Raw genomic sequence first — 26,385 nt, 5'->3', positions numbered from 1 at the left:
CTGTAGGTCTGCGTGCATGTGTGTGTGTATGTGTTGAGTGATCTTGTTGATTTCATCTCTATCATGCTGATTTTATTGAAACAATAATAATTTCTCTCCTCTTTTAACAAACACCTTCACCATCTCTCTTGTTCACTCCATCCCTTTCTCTTTTCTTTCTCTCTCCTATCTCTCCTTCTCTCTTTCTGCCTCCCTCGCTCCTTCCTTACTCCGTCTCTCTCTCTCTAGGCCGTAGTCCCCAGTCTGTTCATAATGCCAGCCGTACTAATTTCAGTCGCAGTCCTAGTTCAGCCTCTGGCATCCATCGTTCTACAGAAGACCTACGTGCCAAGTCAGGCAGCCTTGCCCGCCTGCGTGAGTGTTCACGCACACACACACACACACACACACACACACACACACACACACACACACACACACACACACACACACACACACACACACACACACACACACACACACACACACACACACACACACACACACACACACACACACACACACACACACACACACACACACACACACACACACACACACACACACACACACACACACACACACACACACACACACACACACACACACACACACACACACACACAAGAGCACACACACACAAGAGCACAGACACACAAGAGCACAGACACATAGACACACACACACTCAGTGCCCGGATCCATTAACACTCACGTATACATATAAACTAATACTCTTTCACCCTTTTTCTTATATATGATCCTCATAGAGATAGGTGTTTTAATTGACATATCTATCCTCATAAACCAGTAGAGATACAGTATTTTGGTTTGCTGTGTGTGATTGCGTGCAAGCTTTGGTCACACAGTACTTTCAAGAGCTCCCAGTACACAGTGTGTCAATTTAGGGATTGTAGGGTGAACAAGATTAGTTTGTGTGTGTGTGTCCTAACCAAGGTGTTTTCCTGTTCTTTCCCTGTAACTTAATTTTGTCCCTACATTAATAATCAGCTTTGGTGGTAATGATCATTAGGTCTAATCGGCCACACAAAGACACACATTCACACAATAGCTAAAGCTATATTTAACCACAAAGATGAGTTGGAGATGTCTAGTATCCCACATATAAAAATACTACAGTTTAGAATTCTATTGTATTCTGTTGTAAACTGTAGTATAATGTAGAATACTATACTTCCCACTGTAGTATCCTTCATGTAGTACTTACTATAGAATTGTGTTATATACTGTAGAATACTATGCTACACACTGTAGTATCCCTTGATCATGCAGTGCTTACTATATAATTTTGTAGTATACTGTAGAATACTATACGACTCCATACGGAAAAATTATATATATATATATTTTAACATAGAAATATACGTGTACATATGTTTTTCCTATTTTGTTGCATTACAACCTGCAATTTAAACTGATTTTTATTTGGATTTCCTGTAATAAACATACATGAAATAGTCAAAATTGGTGAAGTGAAATGAAAAAGATTACTTGTTTAAAAAAACATAAAAAATAAAAAATGAAAAAGTGGTGCGTGCATATGTATTCACCCTTTACTATGAAGCCCCTAAATAAGATCTGGTGCAACCAATTACCTTCAGAAGTTGCATAATTTATTAAATTAAGGCCCCCTGTGTGCAATCTAAGTGTCACATGATCTGTCACATGCTCTCAGTATATATACACCTGTTCTGAAAGGCCCCAGTGTCTGCAACACACCTAAGCAAGGGGAACCTCCAAGCAAGCGGCACTATAAAGACCAAGGAGCTATCCAAACAGGTCAGGGACAAAGCTGTGGACAAGTACAGATCAGGGTTAGGTTATAAAAAAATATCTGAAACTTTTAACATCCCGCGGAGCACCATTAAATCCATTATTAAAAAATGGAAAGAATATGGCACCACAACAAACCTGCCAAGAAAGGGCCGCCCACCAAACTCATGGACCAGGCAAGGAAGGCACTAATCAGAGAGGCAACAAAGAGACCAAGATAACCCTGAAGGAGCTGCAAAGCTCCACAGCGGAGATTGGAGTATCTGTCCATAGAACCACTTTAAGCTGTACCATCCACAGAGCTGGGCTTTACGGAAGAGTGTCCAGAAAAAAAGCCATTGCTTTAAAGAAAGAAATAAGCAAAAAGGCATGTGGGAGACTCCCCAAACATATGGAAGAAGGTACTCTGGTCAGATGAGCCAAAAATGTAGCTTTTTGGCCATCAAGGAAAACGATATGTCTGGCGCAAACCCAACACCTCTCATCACCCTGAGAACACCATCCCCACAGTGAAGCATGGTGGTGGCAGCATCACGATGTGGGGATGTTTTTCATTGACAGGTACTGGGAAACTGGTCAGAATTGAAGGAATGATGGATGGCACTAAATACAGGGAAATTATTGAGGAAAACCTGTTTCAGTCTTCCAGAGATTTGAGACTGGGATGGAGGTTCTCCTTCCAGCAGGACAATGACCCCGAGCATACTGCTAAAGCAACACTTGAGTGGTTTAAGGGGAAACATTTAAATGACTTGGAATGGCCTAGTCAAAGCCCAGACCTCAATCTAATTGAGAATCTGTGGTATGACTTAAAGATTGCTGTACACCAGCAGGAACCCATCCAACTTGAAGGAGCTGGAGCTGGAGCAGTTTTGCCTTGAAGAATGGGCAAAAATCCCAGTGGCTAGATGTTCCAAGCGTATAGAGACATATCCCAAGAGACTTGCAGCTGTAATTGCTGCAGAAGGTGGCTTGTTTCTTGTTTGTTTCACAAACAAAATATTTTCCATCTTCAAAGTGGTAAGCATCTTGTGTAAATCAAATGATACAACCCCGCCCAAAAATCTATGTAAATTCCCAGTTGTAAGGCAATGACATAGGAAAAATGCCAAGGGGGTGAATACTTCATTTACGTATATTTTGTACAAAGATATATGGACATATTACAAAATTGTCCGTTTTCATATATGTTTATATTTAAATATATGTTGTGGAAATATACTTTGACAGCATGTTGTGGTAGCTAGTAAAATATATTCCAAAATATATTTAATAATGATATGTTCCCATGTATTTTAATGAATGGAAAACTTTTCTTCTTAACTTAGATACTGTAGCTACAATTCAATGCATAAAACTACAAATTCAGCACTAAATCACAATAGCATGCTGTGGTATATGCTGTGAAAAGTTTGAATGAATGACTCATGACTGACAACTAAAAGAGCTTTCTATATCCAAAATAATTTGTTAAAATAACTGGGACCATTGTTGAATTGTGGCATCTGAAACAAAAAATATAATGCGTAAATGACCTCTTTGCAATTAACATCTGTATTTGAAAATCATTTATTTGAACATCAAATTGATGTTTACAATGCAAATTCCTTCACCTCCAGTATCGATTTTCAGACTCACAAGAAATGTTCCCTCTAAGCTGCGTGTGTGGGTGTGCAGCTCCCCTGGGACTGCAGCACAGCAGAAATATCAGCCTGCACAGAGAAGCATGAGATTACACTTCACTTCACTTTCTAGACTTTTCCCCATTAGTTAACACTATTAACGTTTCCCTTTACTGTGGGAATTGTGATCGAATCAACGCAATATTAACCACGTCCAATGCAATATACCGAAACAAAACAAACTATGACTTAGTATACAAAACTAACTATGAAAGAGATTTTGTTGTATGCAGAACGCATCAGAGTGGGATTCTGTTGCATTGACAGGCACGACCCAGAACTTTACTCTAATCTACACAGACCTGTGCGCCATAACCAATCAGAGCTGCACTAGGCCTCTGTGCAAATAGACCGTTGCCATATACCATTCACTTTGAACTGGACTGTTTTTACAGCATGAGCGGCCGTGAGTAGATGGCCTTATTTTGAGAACAAAGCGAGAGGTACATGTAACAACGTGTCCACATTTGTACATTTGCCCATATCCTTTGCTAGTTCATGAGTTATTAGCACAGGTATAAATCATTTCTAGTCAGCAATGGGGAAGTGATTGCTTCCTACATTTCTATCTTTGAAAAGCAAGCCAGGTAATTTGAGAGAGAGGCTTTAATAAACTAAGTAGCCAATAGGCAGGAGGTAGCATAATTTGCCTGAATCTCTGTAATAGTGGTGTGGGAATAATGATGCATTTTATTTTGTAAAGTGGTTTCTTGCATCAAACAACACAACAACATTTTCAGTCACCTCCTCATTGTCTGAAGGACAAGTAGATGAACAGCTTAATGTCAAGCCCTGCATGTTTTTTTCTTCTCAAAAGTCTCATAGAATGTAGGCCTACATTGAACACCACACATTGGCTGCTCCTGTAGGCTGAACGATAAAACAGCCATTTCCATGTCAAATGTTTTCCGATGCATTTTCTTCATAGTTTTTTATGGCAGGTCAGTCTGCCTACATTATGATGAAATAGCCACAGTAGTGAACATTGCTCACAAGTTGACAGTTACTCTGTTGATAATGCAGAGACATTCCACAGAAGATGAAGAATTTGGGGTTAATGTTCATGAACATCAAATTGATACTTCCAATGCAGATTCCTTCCCCTCCAGTGTCCACTGCAGACTCACATGTTGACAGTTATGCTGTGGATAATAATGTAGAGACAGAGAGTCAGTAAAACAATTCCAGACAAAATGAATAATAAATCTGGGGTTAATGCTCATGAACACATTTTAATTTCATTAGCAAATAGGTAGTTAAATGATACAAAAGACAACTTACATTGGTGCTTTCAGGTGTTTGGAAATTGCTCCTAAGGATGAACCAGACTTGTGGAGGTCTACAATTTTTTTTCTGAGGTCTTGGCTGATTTCTTTGGATTTTCCCATGATGTCAAGCAAAGAGACACTGAGATTGAAGGTAGGCCTTGATATACATCCACAGGTACACCTCCAATTGACTCAAATGATGTCAATTTGCCTCTCAGAAGCTTCTAAAGCCATGACATCATTTTCTGGAATTTTCCAAGCTGTTTAAAGGGATAGTCAACTTAGTGTATGTACACTTCTGACCCACTGGAATTATGATACAGTGAATTATAAATGAAATAATCTGTCTGTAAACAATTGTTGGAAAAATTACTTGTGTCATGCACAAAGTAGATGTCCTAACTGACTTGCCAAAACTATAATTTGTCAACAAGAAATTTGTGGAGTGGTTGAAAAACGAGTTTTAATGACTCCAACCTAAGTGCATGTAAACTTCCGACTTCAACTGTGCATAACATTAACTCTGCTGATTTCTACTCAACTTTCATTTTCAAAACAATTACCTTGGTCAGTCACATTGCACGTTGGTGGCAAGCTAAAGAAGGAGCTACCTATCTAGCTAGCTAGGTAGCTAGCTGTGTTAGCAAGATCGATGAAAACTCTGGGCTGAGGGTTGGGCTCGGGAACATTTCAAATTGTGATTGACAGCTCTGGAAACATATATTTTAATTACAGATACATTCAAGTGTCTTTTCGAAATAAATGGCATATGTTTCATAAGAGGCAGATAGCAGCTATTAAAGCAAAGTCTAAGGTAGCAGAGGCCAATAGAGACTCAACATTAACGTCAGGGTAGAGAAGGTTGTGAGGTGTGAGTGTCTATTTGATTTATTTATATATTTGATTTGTTTTTAAAACATTTAAATATATTTAAATATATTCATATTTTATTGAAATATATACATGTGTTATTTCTCCATATGGGACACACTGTAGTATCCGTCGATCGTGTAGTGCTGACTATATCATTATGTACAGTAAGTAGTACACTGTAGTAAACTGTAGAATACTATACTACACACTGTATTGATTTGCTAATAGGTCATTTGCATACACCCTGTCCATTCCCCTCCCCCACGTCCCAATTTGTGCTATCCACAAGACCATATGCCAATTATAGACCATATATTGTGTTCTCTACAGGTTATAAAAAAGAGGTTCAGACCCCAGTCCTACCTACTTACAGGTTATGGAAAATGTGCTTTTTTAATATTTGTCTAGTAGGTTTCCTCGAAAAGAAAGCCCCGACTTCTATGTTAAAGATAATAAAACAAAAAACTATTTTGTAAATACTACACTAATTTCCACAAAATCACAACAGTAAATAAATACTACAGCAGGGGTGCCAAACCTACGGTCCACGTACGGTCAGCGCAGGAGAGTCCAATCCTAGTCTAGCTAACACCTAACTCTCCCTCCTGACTTCAGAGTATTGAATGGCTCATTGATGTTGTCGTCACAATGCGTCAATAATGAAGGGGGCTGTGCTTTTACTGGCTTTCCTCTGTGTCTTTCTCACTCAGCCCCCTGAGCACCGCCCCTTCCATTACAACGGTTGGATTTTCAAATCCAAACAAGAGAGGCCTCAACCCTGAGGGGAAAAAAACATATTCTGCGCGAATATTGTATATGTTCTCCTTTTGTAGTCAGAGCTCTCCCTGCATCGTGAGTCACGTGGGTCATGTCAGCCAGGCTAGTCTGTATGCAATATACTGTCCATTTGTGCAAAAACACTACAGTGAATAATTACTACAGTAAAGTCCGCAAAAACACTACAGTGTATACTATAGTATATAAATATAATAATACCAAGGAATTTATATCATGTTATAAATGTTCATGTGGGTAGTGCCTTTTCTACTCAATGTGAAAATGAAACACACTAAACAAACACTAAACAAACTGTGTAGATCTGTACACACACAGAGAAGACAGAGAAGATTGCTAACTTGAGGTGAATTTGTGTGTGGTTTTTTTTGATTCCCGTGTTTTGATATGATGTTTCAGATCATGCACAAAGCCGAAGTATGAACGACATTTCAGACACACCAAGCACAGACCAGGTAACAACGAACGTCACTATTCTGTGTGTGCCTGTGTAGCCCGGTGTGTGTGTGTGTGTATGTCTGTGTGTGAATGATGATGATGGGAATGTCATTACATTGCACAACCCTAAGCTCCTAATAATAGAGTGAGTGTGAGAGAAAGACAAGAGAAGAGGAGAGAGAGAGACTCTGAAGGCAGCATTAAAATATTTGAGATTCCCTGTTGAAAGAACAAAACAACACAGCCTTTGCTGTGTTTTTGCTTGTGACTAGCCTGTGTTGTGTTTTTGCTTGCTTGTTGAAGCACCTTTGGCAGCAATTACAGCCTAGAAACTCCTTGGGTATAAAGATACTCCCTGTTCAGCCATGACTGCGTGGCCATGCAAGCCTGCAACTCAATCATCAAGTTTGCAGTGAATACAATAGTAATAGGCTTGATTAACAACAACGACGAGAGAGCCTACAGGGAGGAGGTGAGGGCACTTGGAGTGTGATGTCAGGAAAACAACCTCTCACTCAACGTCAACAAAACAAAGGAGATGATCGTGGACTTCAGGAAACAGCAGAGGGAGCACCCCCCTATCCACATCGATGGGACAGCAGTGGAGAAGGTGGAAGCTGAAATGGTCCACCCACACAGACAGTGTGGTGAAGGCGGTGCAACAGCGCCTCTTCAACCTCAGGAGTCTGACGAAATTTGGGTTGTCACCTTAAACCCTCACAAACCTTTACAGATGCACATCCTGTTGGGCTGTATCATCGCCTGCTACGGCAACTGTACCGCCCACAACTACAAGGCTCTCCAGAGGGTGGTACGGTCTGCACAACGCATCACCGGGGGCAAACTACCTGCCATCCAGGACACCTACAACACCTGATGTCACAGGAAGGCCAAAAAGATCATCAAGGACAACAACCACCCGAGCCACTGCTTGTTCACCCCGATACCATCCAGAAGGCGAGGTCAGTACAGGAAACTGAAAAACAGCTTGTATCTCAAGGCCATAAGAATGTTAAACAGCCATCACTAACACAGAGTGGCAGCTGCCTACATACAGACTTGAAATCACTTTAATAAAGTGATGTCACAGCCGGCCGCAACCGGGAGACATTTGAGGCGGCGCACAATTGTCCCAGCGTCGTCCAGGTTAGGGAAGGGTTTGGCCGGCCGCGATGTCCTTGTCCCATCACACTCTAGTGACTCCTGTGGCGGGCCGGGTGCATACTAATAGGTAGTTGTGGAATTGTTAGATTACATGTTAGATATTGCTGCACTGTCGGAACTAGAAGCACAAGCATTTCGCTACACTTGCAATAACATCTGCTAACCATGTGTATGTGACCAACAAAATTAGATTTGATGACGCTACAAGCTTGGCACACCTGTATTTGGGGAGTTTCACCCTTTCTTCTCTGCAGATCCTCTCAAGCTCTGCCAGGTTGGATGGGGAGCGTCGCTGCACAGCTATTCTCAGGCCTCTCCAGAGATCGGATTCAAGTCCGGGCTCTGGCTGGGCCACTTAAGGACATTAAGAGACTTGTCTCGAAGCCACTCCTGCATTGTCTTGTCCTGTAGGAAGGTGAACCTATGCCCCAGTCTGAGGTCCTGAGTACTCTGTAGCAGATTTTCATCAAGGATTTCTCTGTACTTTGCTCCATTCATCTTTCCCTCGATCCTGACGAGTCTCCCAGTCCCTGCTGCTGAAAAAAATCCCCACAGCCTGATGCTGCCACCACCATGCTTCACCATGGGGATGGTATTGGCCATGTGATGAGTGATGCCTGGTTTCCTCCAGACGTGAAGCTTGGCAATTAGGCCAAAGAGCTCAATCTTGGTTTCATCAGACCAGAGAATTTTGTTTCTCATGGGTCTGAGAGTCCTTTAGGTGCAGTTTGCAAACTCCAAGGGGGCTGTCATATGCATTTTACTGAGGAGTGGCTCCCATCTGGCCACTCTACCATAAAGGCCTGATTGGTGGGGTGCTGCAGAGATGGTTGTCCTTCTGGAAGGTTCTCCCATGTCCACAGAGGAACTCTGGAGCTCTGTCAGAGTGACCATCTGGTTCTTGGTCACCTCCCTGACCAAGGCCCTTCTCCCCCCGATTGCTCAGTTTGGCCGGGCGGCCAGCTCTAGGAAGAGTCTTGGTGGTTGCAAACTCATTCCATTTAAGAATGATGGAGGCTACTGTGTTCTTGGGGACCTTCAATGCTGCAGAAATGTTTTGGTTTCATTACCCAGATCTGTGCCTCGACACAATCCTGACACGAAGCTCAATGGACAATTTCTTCGACCTCAAGGTTGGTTTTTCCTCTGACATGCACTGTCAGCTGTGGGACCTCCACATCATGTCCAATCAATTCAAGTTCCACAAGTGGACTCAAGTCAAGATTTAGAAACATCTCAAGGATGATCAATGGAAACAAGCTGCACCTGTGCTCAATTTCGAGTCTCATTTCAAAGGGTCTGAATACTTATTTAAATAAGGTATCTGTTTTTTTATTTTGTATACATTTGCAAAAATGACTAAAAACCTGTTTTTGCTTTGTCATTATGGGGTATTGTGTGTTGATTGATGACGATTTTTTATTTATTTAATCAAATTTAGAATAAGGCTGTAACGTAACAAAATGTGGATAAAGTGAAGGGGTCTGAATACTTTGTGCAAATGTCTAGTAATTATGTGTAGATACATTTTTAAAGCCCTGGATAGCCTACAGACACTATAAACAGGGTCCCTGTGGAACCACAATAGATTTTCAGCATGTTCAGCATTTCTTTATAGTGCCTCAAATAGGCTATACAGCACTTACTCAGTCAGACAGGAGCGCCTGTAGGTGAGGATTGGGGAGAGTGACTGATCAATTGTTTCATCCAGGAGTGAGGTTTCATTCAAGCAGGGGTTCAACATCATTCCTGAAGTAAAATCCTTCAATATGTGCAGAGGGTATCGTCAATGAATGTGTGGTAGCGTCAGCCAGCCCTAAGACAGATAACATGATCATAACCACATGTAAAAGACATATCAAACTGGTTATGCTATTGAAAAATGTTTATATCGCTTATGAAACTTGACATATAATGGAAAGTAGTCGATAGAAAAACAAGTTCCAACTTTCATGCAAAATGCGATTACCTCCTGTAGCTTAGAACGTGACAATTTTCCCTTGACTTCTGCCTGAATCTTCATTGCGCACGCGTTTCTCCGGCGGTAGTTATACATTTTCCGTAACAGAAACAAATGTCATAAACAGAGCAGACAGGATTCCATATTCTACATGTCAGATGCATAGTGTTCTATAATATATGTTTCCACTCTGTCCCTTTCTCTAGGCTAAGCTACTAGCTACACTAGCTGAACTCAATATGGAACTAATATTATAGCAATAACTACACATTATAGCTATAACAATAACACCAATAATCAATATAAATGTCCAATGTTGCTACTTACAAGTAATGTCCAGCATCAATGCCATCCCTTGCTTGGATGCTTCTTCCTCCAAAACAAGTCTACATGCTGAAAAGCAACTAGCCAAGTTGGGTTCCGAGCATTTCGGTGGGGGATGGGCAGTGTTGGCAATGTATATGTGGCTAAAGTACCATCGGGATAGAGTGAAAGTGATGCTGTTAAATGACAAAGACCTGTCCAATTGTTTACTAGATCAACACAAAAGTGTTTGCCCACCAGTAGATCAAGTGCGCCTTGCATACAAGCCATGCACAACCCTGTTTTGTCTGGGGGACACAACCGCCGGACCCCAACCCCCACCAAAAACACAAAATAAAACCATTTGTTTTTTATTTGGGGGGGAATTTTTTTGTCCCATCTAGCAGATTGAAAAAATTACTGTTTTAGAGCTAATTTCATGCTATCCTACACATTCTGCAATTAGATTGAGATAACTTTGCAGTTTGAAATCTCATTTCCTGTAATAAATGGCTTATGACGTGTTTGTTAACGGGCCCAGGATTGAGACCAGAAAAACATATATTATGTTGACTGTAAAACAGCAACATCACACAACCCAGAAAAGTGTTAGCAAGACATGTTATCTTACTATTTCAAGGTATATTTTGTATAGTTATGTATTACAAATCTATTATGAGAGAAGAGAAAGTTGGTTGGTTTCAGGAAAAGTTATCTCAATAGAATGAGGAGCTGAGGTCACCAGTGTAAAGGTCACCAACAAACAGATCTGTTTGATCCACCTCGTGGTATCAATAACTTTTGGTGCATGTTAATGCATCAACCTAGAGGACTCCAATAATTGAATCAAAGTAATAAAAGTTATGGCTCACAAATAATACAAACAAATCATACAAAGCTAAAAAAATAAAAATAAAGACACACCTTGCGGGAGCTGCAGGGATGTGTGCTATGTCAGTGACCGAGAGGTTGTGAGTTCAAATCCCAAGTGAGGTAGTCTCCCAATTAACCAGAATATTGCTGGTCTGCAGTGGTGTGAAGTAGTTCAGTAAAAATACTTTAAAGTACCACTTAGGTCCTTTTTTGGGGGGTATCTGTGCATTACTTTACTATTTATATTTTTGACAATTTTTACTTTTACTTCATTACATTACTAAAGAAAATAATGTACTTTTTACTCCATACGTTTCCCTGACACCCAAAAGTACTTTGAATGCTTAGCAGGACAGGAAGATGGTCCAATTCACAAACTTATCAAGAGAACATCCCTGGTCACCCCTACTGCTTCTGATCTGGCAGACTCCCTAAACACAAATGTTTTGTTTGTAAATTGAGTGTTGGAGTGTGCCCTCGCTATTCCTAAATAAATAAAAACAAGGAAATCGTGCCGTCTGGTTTGTTAATATAAGGAATGTACAATTATTTATACTTTTACTTATGATACTTACAGTAAGTATGTTTTATCATTGACATTTACTTTCGATACTTAAGTATATTTAAAAGAAAATAATTTTAGACTTTTACTCAAGTAGTATTTTACTGGGTGACTTTCACTTTTACTAGAGTTATTTTCTATTAAGGTGTCTTTACTTTTACTCAAAGGTAAACTTTTACTCAACTGACAGTTGGGTACTTTTTCCACCACCGATGGTCTGCAAAACCACGGCCATTATTCTGAATGTAGATTGTGGGAATCCACTCTGGCTGGATTCCAATAGGAATGAAACATTGTACACCAGTCTCCAGTGTCCAAAACACAATGAAGGTTCATCTGCCAGCATAACCAACTAGACCATGCTAGTCTGCCAGCATAACCAGCTAGACCATGCTAGTCTGCCAGCATAACCAGCTAGACCATGCTAGTCTGCCAGCATAACCAGCTAGACCATGCTAGTCTGCCAGCATAACCAGCTATACCATGCTGGTCTGCCAGGAAAACCTGTTAGGCCATACTTGTCAGACCAGCTCGACCAGCTTGACCAGCATCCGACCAGCACTGACCAGCATAGACCAGTATGCTGTTTTTTTCAGCAGGGTTGTGTGATTTTGTATGACTGAAGTATGCAGAAGTATTGAGTGGCCAATGGAGATTATGTGGGTGGGTGTGTGTGTGTAGCAATAATGATCTACAGTACCATTGGAGTGTGTGTACTTGCATCGTGTCCCAGGGATCACATGCGGTGATTGATCAGCTATAGATATCGACACTGACATAATGATGACATAACTTCAGCTGCAATGCTGTGTGAAAGGACAGTAAAGAAATGCCTTTACATTGTAAATGCTGCTTTACTTTAGCACTATAACAGACCGCATGTTGGCTACAATAGCCTTCATTAGGTTTAATGACAATGCCAAGATGCCTTATAATTATTCTGAATCCTGTTCTCTATTTGATCCCTAAATAAATATTTATTGATCCTCAGCCACCTCTTTCTCTCCATTCTCTCTCTCTTTCTCTACCATTCTGCCTTCTCTCCATTCTCTCTCTCTTTCTCTACCATTCTGCCTTCTCTCCATTCTCTCTCTCTCTTTCTCTACCATTCTGCCTTCTCTCCATTCTCTCTCTCTCTTTCTCTACCATTCTGCCTTCTCTCCATTCTCTCTCTTTCTCTACCATTCTGCCTTCTCTCCATTCTCTCTCTCTCTTTCTCTACCATTCTGCCTTCTCTCCATTCTCTCTCTCTCTTTCTCTACCATTCTGCCTTCTCTCCATTCTCTCTCTCTTTCTCTACCATTCTGCCTTCTCTCCATTCTCTCTCTCTTTTTCACTACCATTCTGCCTTCTCTCCATTCTCTCTCTCTCTTTCTCTACCATTCTGCCTTCTCTCCATTCTCTCTCTCTCTTTCTCTACCATTCTGCCTTCTCTCCATTCTCTCTCTCTCTTTCTCTACCATTCTGCCTTCTCTCCATTCTCTCTCTCTCTTTCTCTACCATCCTGCCTTCTCTCCATTCTCTCTCTCTCTTTCTCTACCATCCTGCCTTCTCTCCATTCTCTCTCTCTCTTTCTCTACCATTCTGCCTACTCTCCATTCTCTCTCTCTCTTTCTCTACCATTCTGCCTTCTCTCCATTCTCTCTCTCTCTTTCTCTACCATCCTGCCTTCTCTCCATTCTCTCTCTCTCTTTCTCTACCATTCTGCCTTCTCTCCATTCTCTCTCTCTTTCTCTACCATCCTGCCTTCTCTCCATTCTCTCTCTCTCTTTCTCTACCATTCTGCCTTCTCTCCATTCTCTCTGTCTTTCTCTACCATCCTGCCTTCTCTCCATTCTCTCTCTCTCTTTCTCTACCATCCTGCCTTCTCGCCACTCTAGCTGAAGAACAAGTTCATGAAGAAGATTCCTCGTGATGCCGAGGCGTCTAACGTTCTGATTGGAGAAGTGGACTTCCTGGACAAACCATTTGTAGCGTTCGTACGTCTGGCCCAAGCTACCACACTGGGAGGCCTGACCGAGGTCCCCGTACCTACCAGGTGTGTGTGCTCGTACGTGCATGAGTGTGAGCATGCGTCTGTGTGTGTCCTGCTGCTCTACAGGTGTGTTAACCCCTTGTCTTCTGGCAGGTTTCTGTTTGTCTTGCTTGGTCCTCATGGCAAAGGCAAGTCCTACAACGAGATTGGTCGAGCCATTGCTACGCTCATGGTGGATGACGTAAGAATGACCAAATCTTTTTGTGTGCCTAAAAGTTCATTAGTTTTCTCAGTCGCTTTGGTGCATTTTTCACATCATCCCTAACATGTGCAAAATAATAAGTGCATTTCTCAGAACAATTTGTACAAATTGCAATATACAATAGATATGTTTCTAAAGCTAGTCAGTCACTAAAAATCCTTAGTACATCTCTCAGAAGTAAATATTCATGCCAATGATCATGTCAGTGTCATCAGAATGATAAGTCATTGAGTCATTGTTCACGAACAAGGTCGTCAAAATGTTTAGGCATGTTGTCAATGTAACTGTGTACTTTGACAGTATTACCATAGGGAGTTTTGTGCCTTAGGTGTGGTTTCCGGTGTTTCTTTCTAATTTAGTTTTTTTCCTTTGCCTCTTGGGTTGTCCAGTCTCTTTCAATCAATAACCCACATACAGTAATAGGAAAAACTAGGAAAAACTCCCTAGAAAGGCCAAAACCTAGGAAGAAACCTAGAGAGGAACCAGGCTATGTGGGGTGGCCAGTCCTCTTCTGGCTGTGCCAGGTGGAGCCTATGTCCTCTTCTGCCTCTTCCTCTGTTTTGCCTTCTACCATGCATCCTTGCTCCTCTTCTTCCTCCTCCTCTTGGCTGTTGACCCTGTTCATTTCCTGGTCCATCCATTATTGGAAAATTGCAACTCTGTGTTTTTGGTCTGTCTATATATGCTTGCCAATTGATTCTTCATGAGATGCACCTTTGAGAAATGTAGACAACTGGTTAATTGTTGGTTGAACTAACACTTTACATTCCTTCATGAGTGAGGGTCAATTTCACCTGCACGATTCATCAATTCACGTTTTTGTACAAAAGATCTAATAGAAATGTGTAAAACTATGCTTGACAGTTTATGACAAATAGTTAAACAATTTTGCATGTAATGGCTTATGCAAGGAACTAATGCCTAGATGTTTTGAGGGGTAAGACTATTCAACAGAGAACCATCTACTATATTTTGATCAACATGACATGAGCAATTGATAATGTGGAAAAAAGCTGACACTTGTACATTATCAATTGCAATTTGCTCAAAAGGAATAAGAAATTGCTTTAATGATGTGCACAAGTGACTAGATGATTTGGAATTTGTACAAGTAGTTTCAAGAATTGCACTTTTGATCTAAGAAATGCACCAAAGCGACTGAGAAAAACTGTAAGTTGAGCTATAAAAAAGAGTGTTTAGATTCAGGGGGGTTTTCATAACCTCAAGATATGCAGTGGATACTTTACCTCACACACTCTATCAATATGTTACAGCCAGGGCTCTGCAGTTCAACTCTGACCTCTTCATTAACACACACATAAGCACACACACACACTCATAACATCATATGCTGTGTGTAACTGTGTGGTGTGCTGTCTTGTCAGTTGTTTAGTGATGTGGCGTATAAAGCCCGGGACCGTGATGACCTGATCGCTGGGATTGATGAGTTTCTGGATGAGGTCATCGTTCTGCCACCAGGGGAGTGGGACCCCAAAATACGCATCGAGCCCCCCAAGAAAGTCCCCTCTGCCGACATGAGGTACAGAGGATGAACCACCTATCAGATCTATTCATTTGTTCAGTGTAGTTAGTAAGTAAGTTAAGCAATTAGGCAGTCAGTTAAGCAGTTAAGCAGTTAGTTAGTTGGTTGGTTAGTTAGGCAATTAGTTAATCAGTTAAGGAGTTAGTTAGTTAGGCAGTTAGGCAGTCAGCTGAGGAGTTAGTTAGTTAGTTAGTTAGTTAGTTAGTTAGTTAGTTAGTTAGTTAGTTAGTTAGTTAGTTAGTTAGTTAGGCAGTTAGGCAGTTAGGCAGTTAGGCAGTTAGGCAGTTAGGCAGTTAGGCAGTTAGGCAATTAGGCAATTAGTTAAGGAGTTAGTTAGTTAGGTAGTTAGTTAGGCAGTTAGGCAGTCAGATAGGGAGTCAGATAGGCAGTTAGGCAGTCAGATCGGGAGTTAGTTAATTAGGCAGTTAGGCAGTCAGATAAGGAGTTAGTTAATTAGGCAGTTAGGCAGTCAGATAAGGAGTTAGTTAATTAGGCACAGTCAGATAAGGAGTTAGTTAATTAGGCAGTTAGGCAGTCAGATAAGGAGTTAGTTAATTAGGCAGTTAGGCAGTCAGATAAGGAGTTAGTTAATTAGGCAGTTAGGCAGTCAGATAAGGATTTAGTTAGTTAGTTAGGCAGTTAGGCAGTCAGATAAGGAGTTAGTTAATTAGGCAGTTAGGCAGTCAGATAAGGAGTTAGTTAATTAGGCAGTTAGGCAGTCAGATAAGGAGTTAGTTAATTAGGCAGTTAGGCAGTCAGATAAGGAGTTAGTTAGTTAGGCAGTTAGGCAGTCAGATAGGGAGTCAGATAGGCAGTTAGGCAGTCAGATAAGGAGTTAGTTAATTAGGCAGTTAGGCAGTCAGATAAGGAGTTAGTTAGTTAGGCAGTTAGTTAGGCAGTTAGGCAGTCAGATGAGGAGTCAGATAGGCAGTTAGGCAGTCAGATAAGGAGTTAGTTAATTAGGGAGTTAGGCAGTCAGATAAGGAGTTAGTTAATTAGGCAGTTAGGCAGTCGGATAAGGAGTTAGTTAATTAGGCAGTTAGGCAGTCAGATAAGGAGTTAGTTAATTAGGCAGTTAGGCAGTCAGATAAGGAGTTAGTTAATTAGGCAGTTAGGCAGTCAGTTAGGAAGTTAGTTTGTTAGTTAGTTAGTCAGAAGAAGAGAGGAGGTGAAGGAGGGGAGGGAAGGAAGTGGAAGAAGGAGAAGTGATTGTGTTTGGACTGGGTCAGGGATCTCTTCCCCCTTCCCCTCCCACCACAACTAAAACTTGCTACCCTTCCACCTCCCCTCTCCAACCCCCAACAGGAAGTCTGTGCTGAACCTGAACGAGCTGGGCCAGGTAAACGGGGCGGTCGGGGGGGCAGGAGGAGGAGAGGATGAGGAGATGCCCGCCCCCCACGAGCTGGGAGAGGAACTGCAATTCACTGGCAGGTAAAGGAGAACTGGGAGAACTGGGAGAACTGGGAGCAATGGGAGCACTGGGAGCGATGAGAGAACTGGGAGGACTGGGAGAACTGGGAGCGATGGGAGAACCGGTAGAACTGGAAGAACTGAGAGACCTGGGAGAACTGGCAGCGATGGGAGAACTGGGAGCGGTGGGAGAACTGGCAGAACTGGGAGTGATGGGAGAACTGGGGGCAATGGGAGAACTGGGAGCGATGGGAGACCTGGGAGAACTGGGAGAACTGGGAGAACTGGGAGCGATGGGAGAACTGGGAGAACTGGGAGCAATGGGAGAACTGGGAGAACTGGGAGCAATGGGAGAACTGAGAGAACTGAGAGAACTGGGAGAACTGGAAGAACTGAGAGAACTGGGAGAACTGAGAGGAACCTGAGAGAACTGGGAGAACTGGGAGCGATGGGAGAACTGGGAGAGCTGGAAGAACTGGGAGAACTGGGAGCAATGTGAGAACTGGGAGAACTGGGAGTGATGGGAGAACTGGGAGAACTGGGAGAACTGATGGGAGAACTGGGAGAACGATGGGAGAACTGGGAGAACGGAGAGAACTGGGAGAACTGGCAGTGATAGGAGAACTGAGAGCGATGAGAGAACTGGGAGAACTGGGAGAGATGGGAGAACTGGGAGCGATGGGAGAACTGGAAGAACTGGGAGAACTGGAAGAACTCAGAGGCCTGGGAGAACAGGGAGCAATGGGAGAACTGAGAGAACTGGGAGCGATGGGAGAACTGGGAGAACTGGGAGAACTAGGAGAACTGGGAGAACTGAGAGGCCTGGGAGAACAGGGAGCGATGGGAGAACTGAGAGAACTGGGAGAACTGGGAGAACTGGGAGAACGGAGAGAACTGGGAGAACCGGGAGCGATGGGAGAACTGGGAGAACTGGGAGAACTGGGAGAACTGGGAGAACTGGAAGAACTGGGAGAACTGGGAGAACTGAGAGAACTGGCAGCGATGGGAGAACTGAGAGAACTTGGAGAACTGAGAGAACTGGGAGAACTCGGAGCGATGGGAGAACTGGGAGAACTGGGAGAACTGTCAGCGATGGGAGAACTGGCAGCGATGGGAGAACTGGGAGCGATGGGAGAACTGAGAGAACTGAGAGAACTGGGAGTGATGGGAGAACTGGGAGTACTGGGAGCAATGGGAGAACTGGGAGAGCTGGAAGAACTGGGAGAACTGGGAGAACTGGGAGAACTGAGAGAACTTGGAGAACTGAGAGAGAACTGGGAGAACTGGAGCGATGGGAGAACTGGGAGAACTGGGAGAACTGTCAGTGATGGGAGAACTGGGAGAACTGAGAGCGATGGGAGAACTGGGAGAACGGAGAGAACTGGGAGAACTGATGGGAGAACTGGGAGCGATGAGAGAACTTGGGGACTGGGAGAACTGGAAGAACTGGAAGATGGGAGAACTGGGAGAACTGGGAGCAATGGGAGAACTGGGAGCGATGGGAGAACTGAAAGGACTGGGAGAACTGGGAGCGATGGAAGAACTGGGAGCGATGGAAGAACTGGGAGAACTGAGAGAACTGGGAGAACTGGAAGAACTGAGAGAACTGGGAACGATGGGAGAACTGGGAGCGATGGGAGAACTGGGAGAACTGGCAACGTTGGGAAACTGGGAGAACTGGGAGCGACGGAAGAACTGGGAGCGATGGGAGAACTGGGAGAACTGGGAGAACGGAGAGAACTGGGAGCGATTTGAGAACTGGGAGCGATTTGAGAACTGGGAGCGATTGGAGAGGGGCTTTGTGATGCATTTACTCCTGATTTTGTGGATTTTGACTCAGTTCAATGTAAAAGTAGAGTCAGCAATATGACGTAGACCAGTGCCGCCTCTGCCTATTTGCAGACTACGTGCTGCGCGTACTGCCCCCGACAGCTAGGGGGCCCCCGACAAAAACAAAATTACATTTAGGAAGTTTATCAATTATATTGACAAGATGGTTGAGTGACCGCTCTAACAATGGAAATACATGTACACAAAGATGGAAGGCAGACAAGAGGAGACGAGATCAGTTGGGGCCATTCTAGCCAATGAGAGGGCAGATACACGTGGGAACAGGCACAACTCCGATATAAAGTTTTTATATTTTAAGTTGCCAAAATGCCACGTGCATCCACTTATACCATTGCTTTTATAACAACTGCGGTGCTGCTTGTGGCAATGGCATTTTGCTGAACCTACCTTTCATACAACTTATTTATCCTTCATTATGCTATCCCTCAAGGGGACTCCAACCCTGACTCCAGCTTGCTTTCAGGCTGCTTTCAGAGTCAATGAGAGTGGATGGAGTCACCTCTGTGTGCGTTCCCCAGGTTCTGTGGGGGCCTGTGGCTGGACATTAAGAGGAAGGTTCCGTGGATCCTTAGTGATTTCTCCCAGGGATTCCACATCCAGTCCATCTCTGCTGTGCTGTTCATCTACCTGGGCTGCATCACCAACGCCATCACCTTTGGAGGCCTGCTGGGAGATGCCACAGACAACTACCAGGTACACACACACACACACACACACACACACACACACACACACACACACACACACACACACACACACACACACACACACACACACACACACACACACACACACACACACAGTGGGGCAAAAAAGTATTTAGTCAGCCACCAATTGTGCAAGTTCTCCCACTTAAAAAGATGAGAGAGGCCTGTAATTTTCAACATAGGTACACTTCAACTATGACAGACAAAATGAGGGAAAAAAATCCAGAAAATCACATTGTAGGATTTTTATTAATTTATTTGCAAATTATGGTGGAAAATAAGTATTTGGTCAATAACAAAAGTTTATCTCAATACTTTGTTATATACCCTTTGTTGGCAATGACATAGGTCAAACGTTTTCTGTAAGTCTTCATAAGGTTTTCACACACTGTTGCTGGTATTTTGGCCCATTCCTCCATGCAGATCTCCTCTAGAGCAGTGATGTTTTGGGGCTGTTGTTGGGCAACACGGACTTTCAACTCCCTCCAAAGATTTTCTATAGGGTTGAGATCTGGAGACTGGCTAGGACACTCCAGGACCTTGAAATGCTTCTTACGAAGCCACTCCTTCGCTGCCCGGGCGGTGTGTTTGGGATCATTGTCATGCTGAAAGACCCAGCCACGTTTCATCTTCAATGCCCTTGCTGATGGTAGGCTTTGTTACTCCAGATAAAAATATTGACGAATACGCTGATTCGGTGTGCGAGTTCATTAGAACGTGCGTCGAAGATGTCGTTCCCATAGCAACGATAAAAATAGTCCCTAACCAGAAACCGTGGATTGATGGTAGCATTGGCGTGAAACTGAAAGCGCGAACCACTGCTTTTAATCAGGGCAAGGTGTCTGGCAACATGACCGAATACAAACAGTGCAGCTATTCCCTCCGCAAGGCTATTAAACAAGCTAAGCGTCAGTACAGAGACAAAGTGGAATCTCAATTCAATGGCTCAGACACAAGAGGCATGTGGCAGGGTCTACAGTCAATCACGGACTACAAGAAGAAACCCAGCCCAGTCACGGACCAGGATGTCTTGCTCCCAGGCAGCCTAAATAACTTTTTTGCCCGCTTTGAGGACAATACAGTGCCACTGACACGGCCTGCAACGAAAACATGCGGTCTCTCCTTCACTGCAGCCGAGGTGAGTAAGACATTTAAACATGTTAACCCTCGCAAGGCTGCAGGCCCAGACGGCATCCCCAGCCGCGCCCTCAGAGCATGCGCAGACCAGCTGGCCGGTGTGTTTACGGACATATTCAATCAATCCCTATACCAGTCTGCTGTTCCTACATGCTTCAAGAGGACCACCATTGTTCCTGTTCCCAAGAAAGCTAAGGTAACTGAGCTAAACGACTACCGCCCCGTAGCACTCACTTCCGTCATCATGAAGTGCTTTGAGAGACTAGTCAAGGACCATATCACCTCCACCCTACCTGACACCCTAGACCCACTCCAATTTGCTTACCGCCCAAATAGGTCCACAGACGATGCAATCTCAACCACACTGCACACTGCCCTAACCCACCTGGACAAGAGGAATACCTATGTGAGAATGCTGTTCATCGACTACAGCTCGGCATTCAACACCATAGTACCCTCCAAGCTCGTCATCAAGCTCGAGACCCTGGGTCTCGACCCCGCCCTGTGCAACTGGGTACTGGACTTCCTGACGGGCCGCCCCCAGGTGGTGAGGGTAGGCAACAACATCTCCTCCCCGCTGATCCTCAACACGGGGGCCCCACAAGGGTGCGTTCTGAGCCCTCTCCTGTACTCCCTGTTCACCCACGACTGCGTGGCCACGCACGCCTCCAACTCAATCATCAAGTTTGCGGACGACACAACAGTGGTAGGCTTGATTACCAACAATGACGAGACGGCCTACAGGGAGGAGGTGAGGGCCCTCGGAGTGTGGTGTCAGGAAAATAACCTCACACTCAACGTCAACAAAACTAAGGAGATGATTGTGGACTTCAGGAAACAGCAGAGGGAACACCCCCCTATCCACATCGATGGAACAGTAGTGGAGAGGGTAGCAAGTTTTAAGTTCCTTGGCATACACATCACAGACAAACTGAATTGGTCCACTCACACTGACAGCGTCGTGAAGAAGGCGCAGCAGCGCCTCTTCAACCTCAGGAGGCTGAAGAAATTCGGCTTGTCACCAAAAGCACTCACAAACTTCTACAGATACACAATCGAGAGCATCCTGGCGGGCTGTATCACCGCCTGGTACGGCAACTGCTCCGCCCTCAACCGTAAGGCTCTCCAGAGGGTAGTGAGGACTGCACAACGCATCACCGGGGGCAAACTACCTGCCCTCCAGGACACCTACACCACCCGATGTTACAGGAAGGCCATAAAGATCATCAAGGACATCAACCACCCGAACCACTGCCTGTTCACCCCACTATCATCCAGAAGGCGAGGTCAGTACAGGTGCATCAAAGCTGGGACTGAGAGACTGAAAAACAGCTTCTATCTCAAGGCCATCAGACTGTTAAACAGCCACCACTAATATTGAGTGGCTGCTGCCAACACACTGTCATTGACACTGACCCAACTCCAGCCACTTTAATAATGGGAATTGATGGGAAATGATGTATATATATATCACTAGCCACTTTAAACAATGCTACCTTATATAATGTTACTTACCCTACATTATTCATCTCATATGCATACGTATATACTGTACTCTACATCATCGACTGCATCCTTAGGTAATACATGTATCACTAGCCACTTTAACTATGCCACTTTGTTTACTTTGTCTACATACTCATCTCATATGTATATACTGTACTCGATACCATCTACTGTATGCTGCTCTGTACCATCACTCATTCATATATCCTTATGTACATATTCTTTATCCCCTTACACTGTGTATAAGACAGTAGTTTTGGAATTGTTAGTTAGATTACTTGTTGGTTATCACTGCATTGTCGGAACTAGAAGCACAAGCATTTCGCTACACTCGCATTAACATCTGCTAACCATGTGTATGTGACAAATAAAATTTGATTTGATTTGATTTGGTCCCAGCTCTCTGCAGGTCATTCAATAGGACCCCCTGTGTGGTTCTGGGATTTTTGCTCATCGTTCTTGTGATCATTTTGACCCCACGGGGTGAGATCTTGCGTGGAGCCCCAGATCGAGGGAGATCATCAGTGTTCTTGTATGTCTTCCATTTCCTAATAATTCCTCCCACAGTTGATTTATTCAAACCAAGCTGCTTACCTATTGCAGATTTAGTCTTCCCAGCCTGGTACAGGTCTACAATTTTGTTTCTGGTGTCCTTTGACAGCCCTTTGGTCTTGGTCATAGTGGAGTTTGGAGTGTGACTTTTTGAGGTTGTGGACAGGTGTCTTTTATACTGATAACAAGTTCAAACAGGTGCCATTGATACAGGTAACAAGTGGAGGACAGAGGAGCCTCTTAAAGAAGAAGTTACAGGTCTGTGAGAGCCAGAAATCTTGCTTGTTTGTAGGTGACCGAATACTTATTTTCCACCATAATTTGCAAATAAATTAATAGAAAATCCTACAATGTGATTTTCTGGATTTTTTTTCTCATTTTGTCTGCCATAGTTGAAGTGTACCTATGATGAAAATTACAGGCCTCTCTCACATTTTTAAGTGGGAGGACTTGCACAATTGGAGGCTGACTAAATACTTTTTTGCCCCACTGTATGTGTGTGTGTGTGTGAGTATATATAGGTGTTTGTGTGTGTGAGTATGTAGTTTTTGCCCCACTGTACACACACACACACACACACACACACACACACACACACACACACACACACACACACACACACACACACACACACACACACACACACACACACACACACACACACACACACACACACACACACACACACACACACACACACACACACACTTGTCTTATCTCCTACTCTCTCTCTCCCCTTCCCCCTTTCTCCCACAACCCCCCCCCCCACTCTTGCTCTCTGTGCCAGGGTGTGATGGAGAGTTTCCTAGGTACAGCGTTAGCAGGTACAGTGTTCTGTCTGTTAGGAGGTCAACCTCTCATCATCCTCAGTTCTACTGGACCCATCCTCATCTTTGAGAAACTGCTCTACGAGTTCTGCAAGTGAGCCATGCGCACACACACACACACACACACACACACACACACACACACACACACACACACACACACACACACACACACACACACACACACACACACACACACACACACACACACACACACACACACACACACACACACACACACACACACACACACACACAGTATCTGTCAGATACTTGTTTCATGCACTTTTATTTAATTATTTTATTTTAATTTACCCTTTATTAACTAGGAAAGTCAGTTAAGAACAAATTCTTATTTACAATGACAGCCTACCAAAGGCAAAGGTCCTCCTCCGGGGACGGGGGCTGGGATAAAAAATAAATACAGTATACATATAGGACAAACCACACATCACAACAACAGAGACAACACAACACTATTATAAAGAGAGACCTAAGACAACAACATAGCAAGGCAGCAACACATGACAACACAGCATGGTAGCAATACAAGATAACAACAACATGGTAGCAACACAACATGGTAGCAGCACAAAACATGGTGCAAACATTATTGGGCGCAGTCAACAGCACAAAGGGCAAGAAGGTAGAGACAACAATACATCCCACAAAGCAGCCACAACTGTCAGTAAGAGTTTCCATGATTGAGTCTTTGAATGAAGACTGAGATAAAACTGCCCAGTTTGAGTGTTTGTTGCAGCTCGTTCCAGTCGCTGGCTGCAGCTTCCTGAAAAGAGGAGCGACCCAGGAATGTGTGTGCTTTGGGAACCTTTAACAGAATGTGACTGGCAGAATGGGTGTTGTATGTGGAGGATGAGGGCTGCAGTAGATATCTCAGACGGGTTTTATAAATAAGCATCAACCAGTGGGTCTTGCGACAGGTATACAGAGATGGATCAGTTTACAGAGGAGTATAGAGTGCAGTGATGTGTCCTATAAGGAGCATGGGTGGCAAAACTGATGGCCGAATGATAAAGAACATCTAGCCACTCGAGAGCACCTTCTATAAATTATGTCTCTGTAATCTAGCATGGGTAGGATGGTCATCTGAATCAGGGTTAGTTTGGCAGCTGAGATGAAAGAGGAGTGATTACGATAGAGGAAACCAAGTCTAGATTTAACTTTAGCCTGCAACGTTGATATGTGCTGAGAGAAGGACAGTGTATCGTCTAGCCATACTCCCAAGTAGTCACCTTGTATGAGGTGACTACCTCAAGCTCTAAACCCTCAGAGGTAGTAATGACAGCTGTGGGAGGAGGGGCATTCTTCTTACCAAACCACATGACCTTTGTTTTGGAGATGTTCTAAACAGGGTTAAGGGCAGAGAAAGCTTTTTGGACACTAAGAAAGCTTTGTTGTAGAGCATTTAACACAAAATCTGGGGAGGGGCCAGCTGAGTATAAGACTGTATCATCTGCATATAAATGGATGAGAGAGCTTCCTGCTGCCTGAGCTATTTTGTTGATGTAAATTGAGAAGCATGGGGCCTAGGATCGAACCTTGGGGTACTCCCTTGGTGACATGCAGTAGCTGAGACAGCAGACTGTCTGACTTTATACACTGCACTCTTTGAGAGAGGTAGTTAAGTTAACAAACCAGCCCAAAGACCCCTCAGAGACACCAATACTCCTTAGCCGGCCCACAAGAATAGAATTGTCTACCATATCAAAAGCTTTGACCAAGTCAATAAAAATAGCAGCACACTATTGCGTAGAATCAAGGGCAATGATGACATGATTGAGGACCTTTAAGGTTCTTTAACTTAGTTCCTTTCTTCTGATACTGACTGGTTAGTGTGTATCTGTGTCCCAGGTCTAACACTATAGATTATATGGAGCTGCGTCTGTGGATTGGTCTCCACTCCTGTCTGCAGTGTCTGATCCTGGTCGCCACGGACGCCAGTTACATCATCAAATACATCACGCGCTTCACCGAGGAGGGCTTCTCCAGCCTCATCTCCTTCATCTTCATCTCTGATGCCATTAAGAAGATGGTGGGGTTACACACACACACACACACACACACACACACACACACACACACACACACACACACACACACACACACACACACACACACACACACACACACACACACACACACACACACACACACACACACACACACACACACACACACACACACACACACACACAATGTCTTAACTGTCTATGTAACGTGTAACTACAGGTGGGATCCTTCAAGTACTACCCTATCAACCGTGGCTTCAAGCCTGACTACGTTACCTCATACAAGTGTGAATGTATCGCACCAGACCAGGGTGAGCCTTTCTCCTCCTCTCCCTCCTCCTTATCCTCCACACTCTCTCCCTCCTCCTTCTCCCCTTTTTATTCTCCCTCCTCCTTCTACTGTACTTCCTCTTCCTCCTCCTCTCTCCTCCTTCTCCTCCTCTCCCTCTCCTTCTCCTCCTCCCCCGTCCTACTCTTCCTCTTCTCCCTCATCCTTCTACTGCTCTTCCTCTCCCTCTCCCTCTCCCTCCTCTTCCCTTATACTCTTCCTCCTCTCCCTCCTCCTTCTCCTCCTCTTCCCTTATACTCTTCCTCCTCTCCCTCATCCTTCTACTGCTCTTCCTCTCCCTCCTCCTCTCCCTCCTCATTCTACTGCTCTTCCTCTCCCTCCTCCCCTCTCTCCTCCTTCTCCTCCTCTCTCTCCTCCTCTCTCTCCTCCTTCTCCTCCTCTCCCTCTCCCACCTCCTTATACTCTTCTTCCTCACCCTCCTCCTTCTACTGATCCTCCTCTCCCTCGTCATTCTCTTTTGGGAGCTTTACTAGACCTCACACATGAAGTGCACTATTGCCATCTGCAGGACAGTTTAAGGAGTGCACATCCTTGACAGCCCTATAA

The 26,385-nt window shown here is 43.8% G+C and overlaps 1 protein-coding gene and 1 non-coding gene across 7 annotated transcripts in view; both read left to right on the top strand.

Annotated features, from left to right (window-relative positions):
- The window catches only part of LOC124049128 (electrogenic sodium bicarbonate cotransporter 4-like), a 54,280-nt gene that overhangs the window by 15,986 nt on the left and 11,909 nt on the right, over window positions 1-26,385 (top strand). For all 6 annotated transcript variants that reach the window (XM_046370485.1, XM_046370486.1, XM_046370484.1 and 3 more), the window contains 10 exons: window positions 229-354; window positions 6,790-6,845; window positions 13,571-13,728; window positions 13,819-13,906; window positions 15,313-15,467; window positions 16,776-16,901; window positions 19,250-19,424; window positions 23,421-23,554; window positions 25,333-25,513; window positions 25,711-25,801. In XM_046370485.1, the coding sequence (XP_046226441.1) occupies window positions 229-354; window positions 6,790-6,845; window positions 13,571-13,728; window positions 13,819-13,906; window positions 15,313-15,467; window positions 16,776-16,901; window positions 19,250-19,424; window positions 23,421-23,554; window positions 25,333-25,513; window positions 25,711-25,801 (1,290 nt within the window). The remainder of the gene's footprint in view (window positions 1-228; window positions 355-6,789; window positions 6,846-13,570; window positions 13,729-13,818; window positions 13,907-15,312; window positions 15,468-16,775; window positions 16,902-19,249; window positions 19,425-23,420; window positions 23,555-25,332; window positions 25,514-25,710; window positions 25,802-26,385) is intronic.
- LOC123989634 lies at window positions 5,977-6,029 on the top strand. Its single transcript, XR_006830590.1, has one exon. It is a non-coding gene; the product is annotated as a U7 small nuclear RNA (small nuclear RNA).

The sequence above is a fragment of the Oncorhynchus gorbuscha genome, linkage group LG11 (assembly GCF_021184085.1).
Source record: "Oncorhynchus gorbuscha isolate QuinsamMale2020 ecotype Even-year linkage group LG11, OgorEven_v1.0, whole genome shotgun sequence".
In the NCBI taxonomy this organism is placed as follows: Eukaryota; Metazoa; Chordata; class Actinopteri; order Salmoniformes; family Salmonidae; genus Oncorhynchus; species Oncorhynchus gorbuscha.
This window is presented reverse-complemented; position numbering and strand designations above follow the sequence as displayed.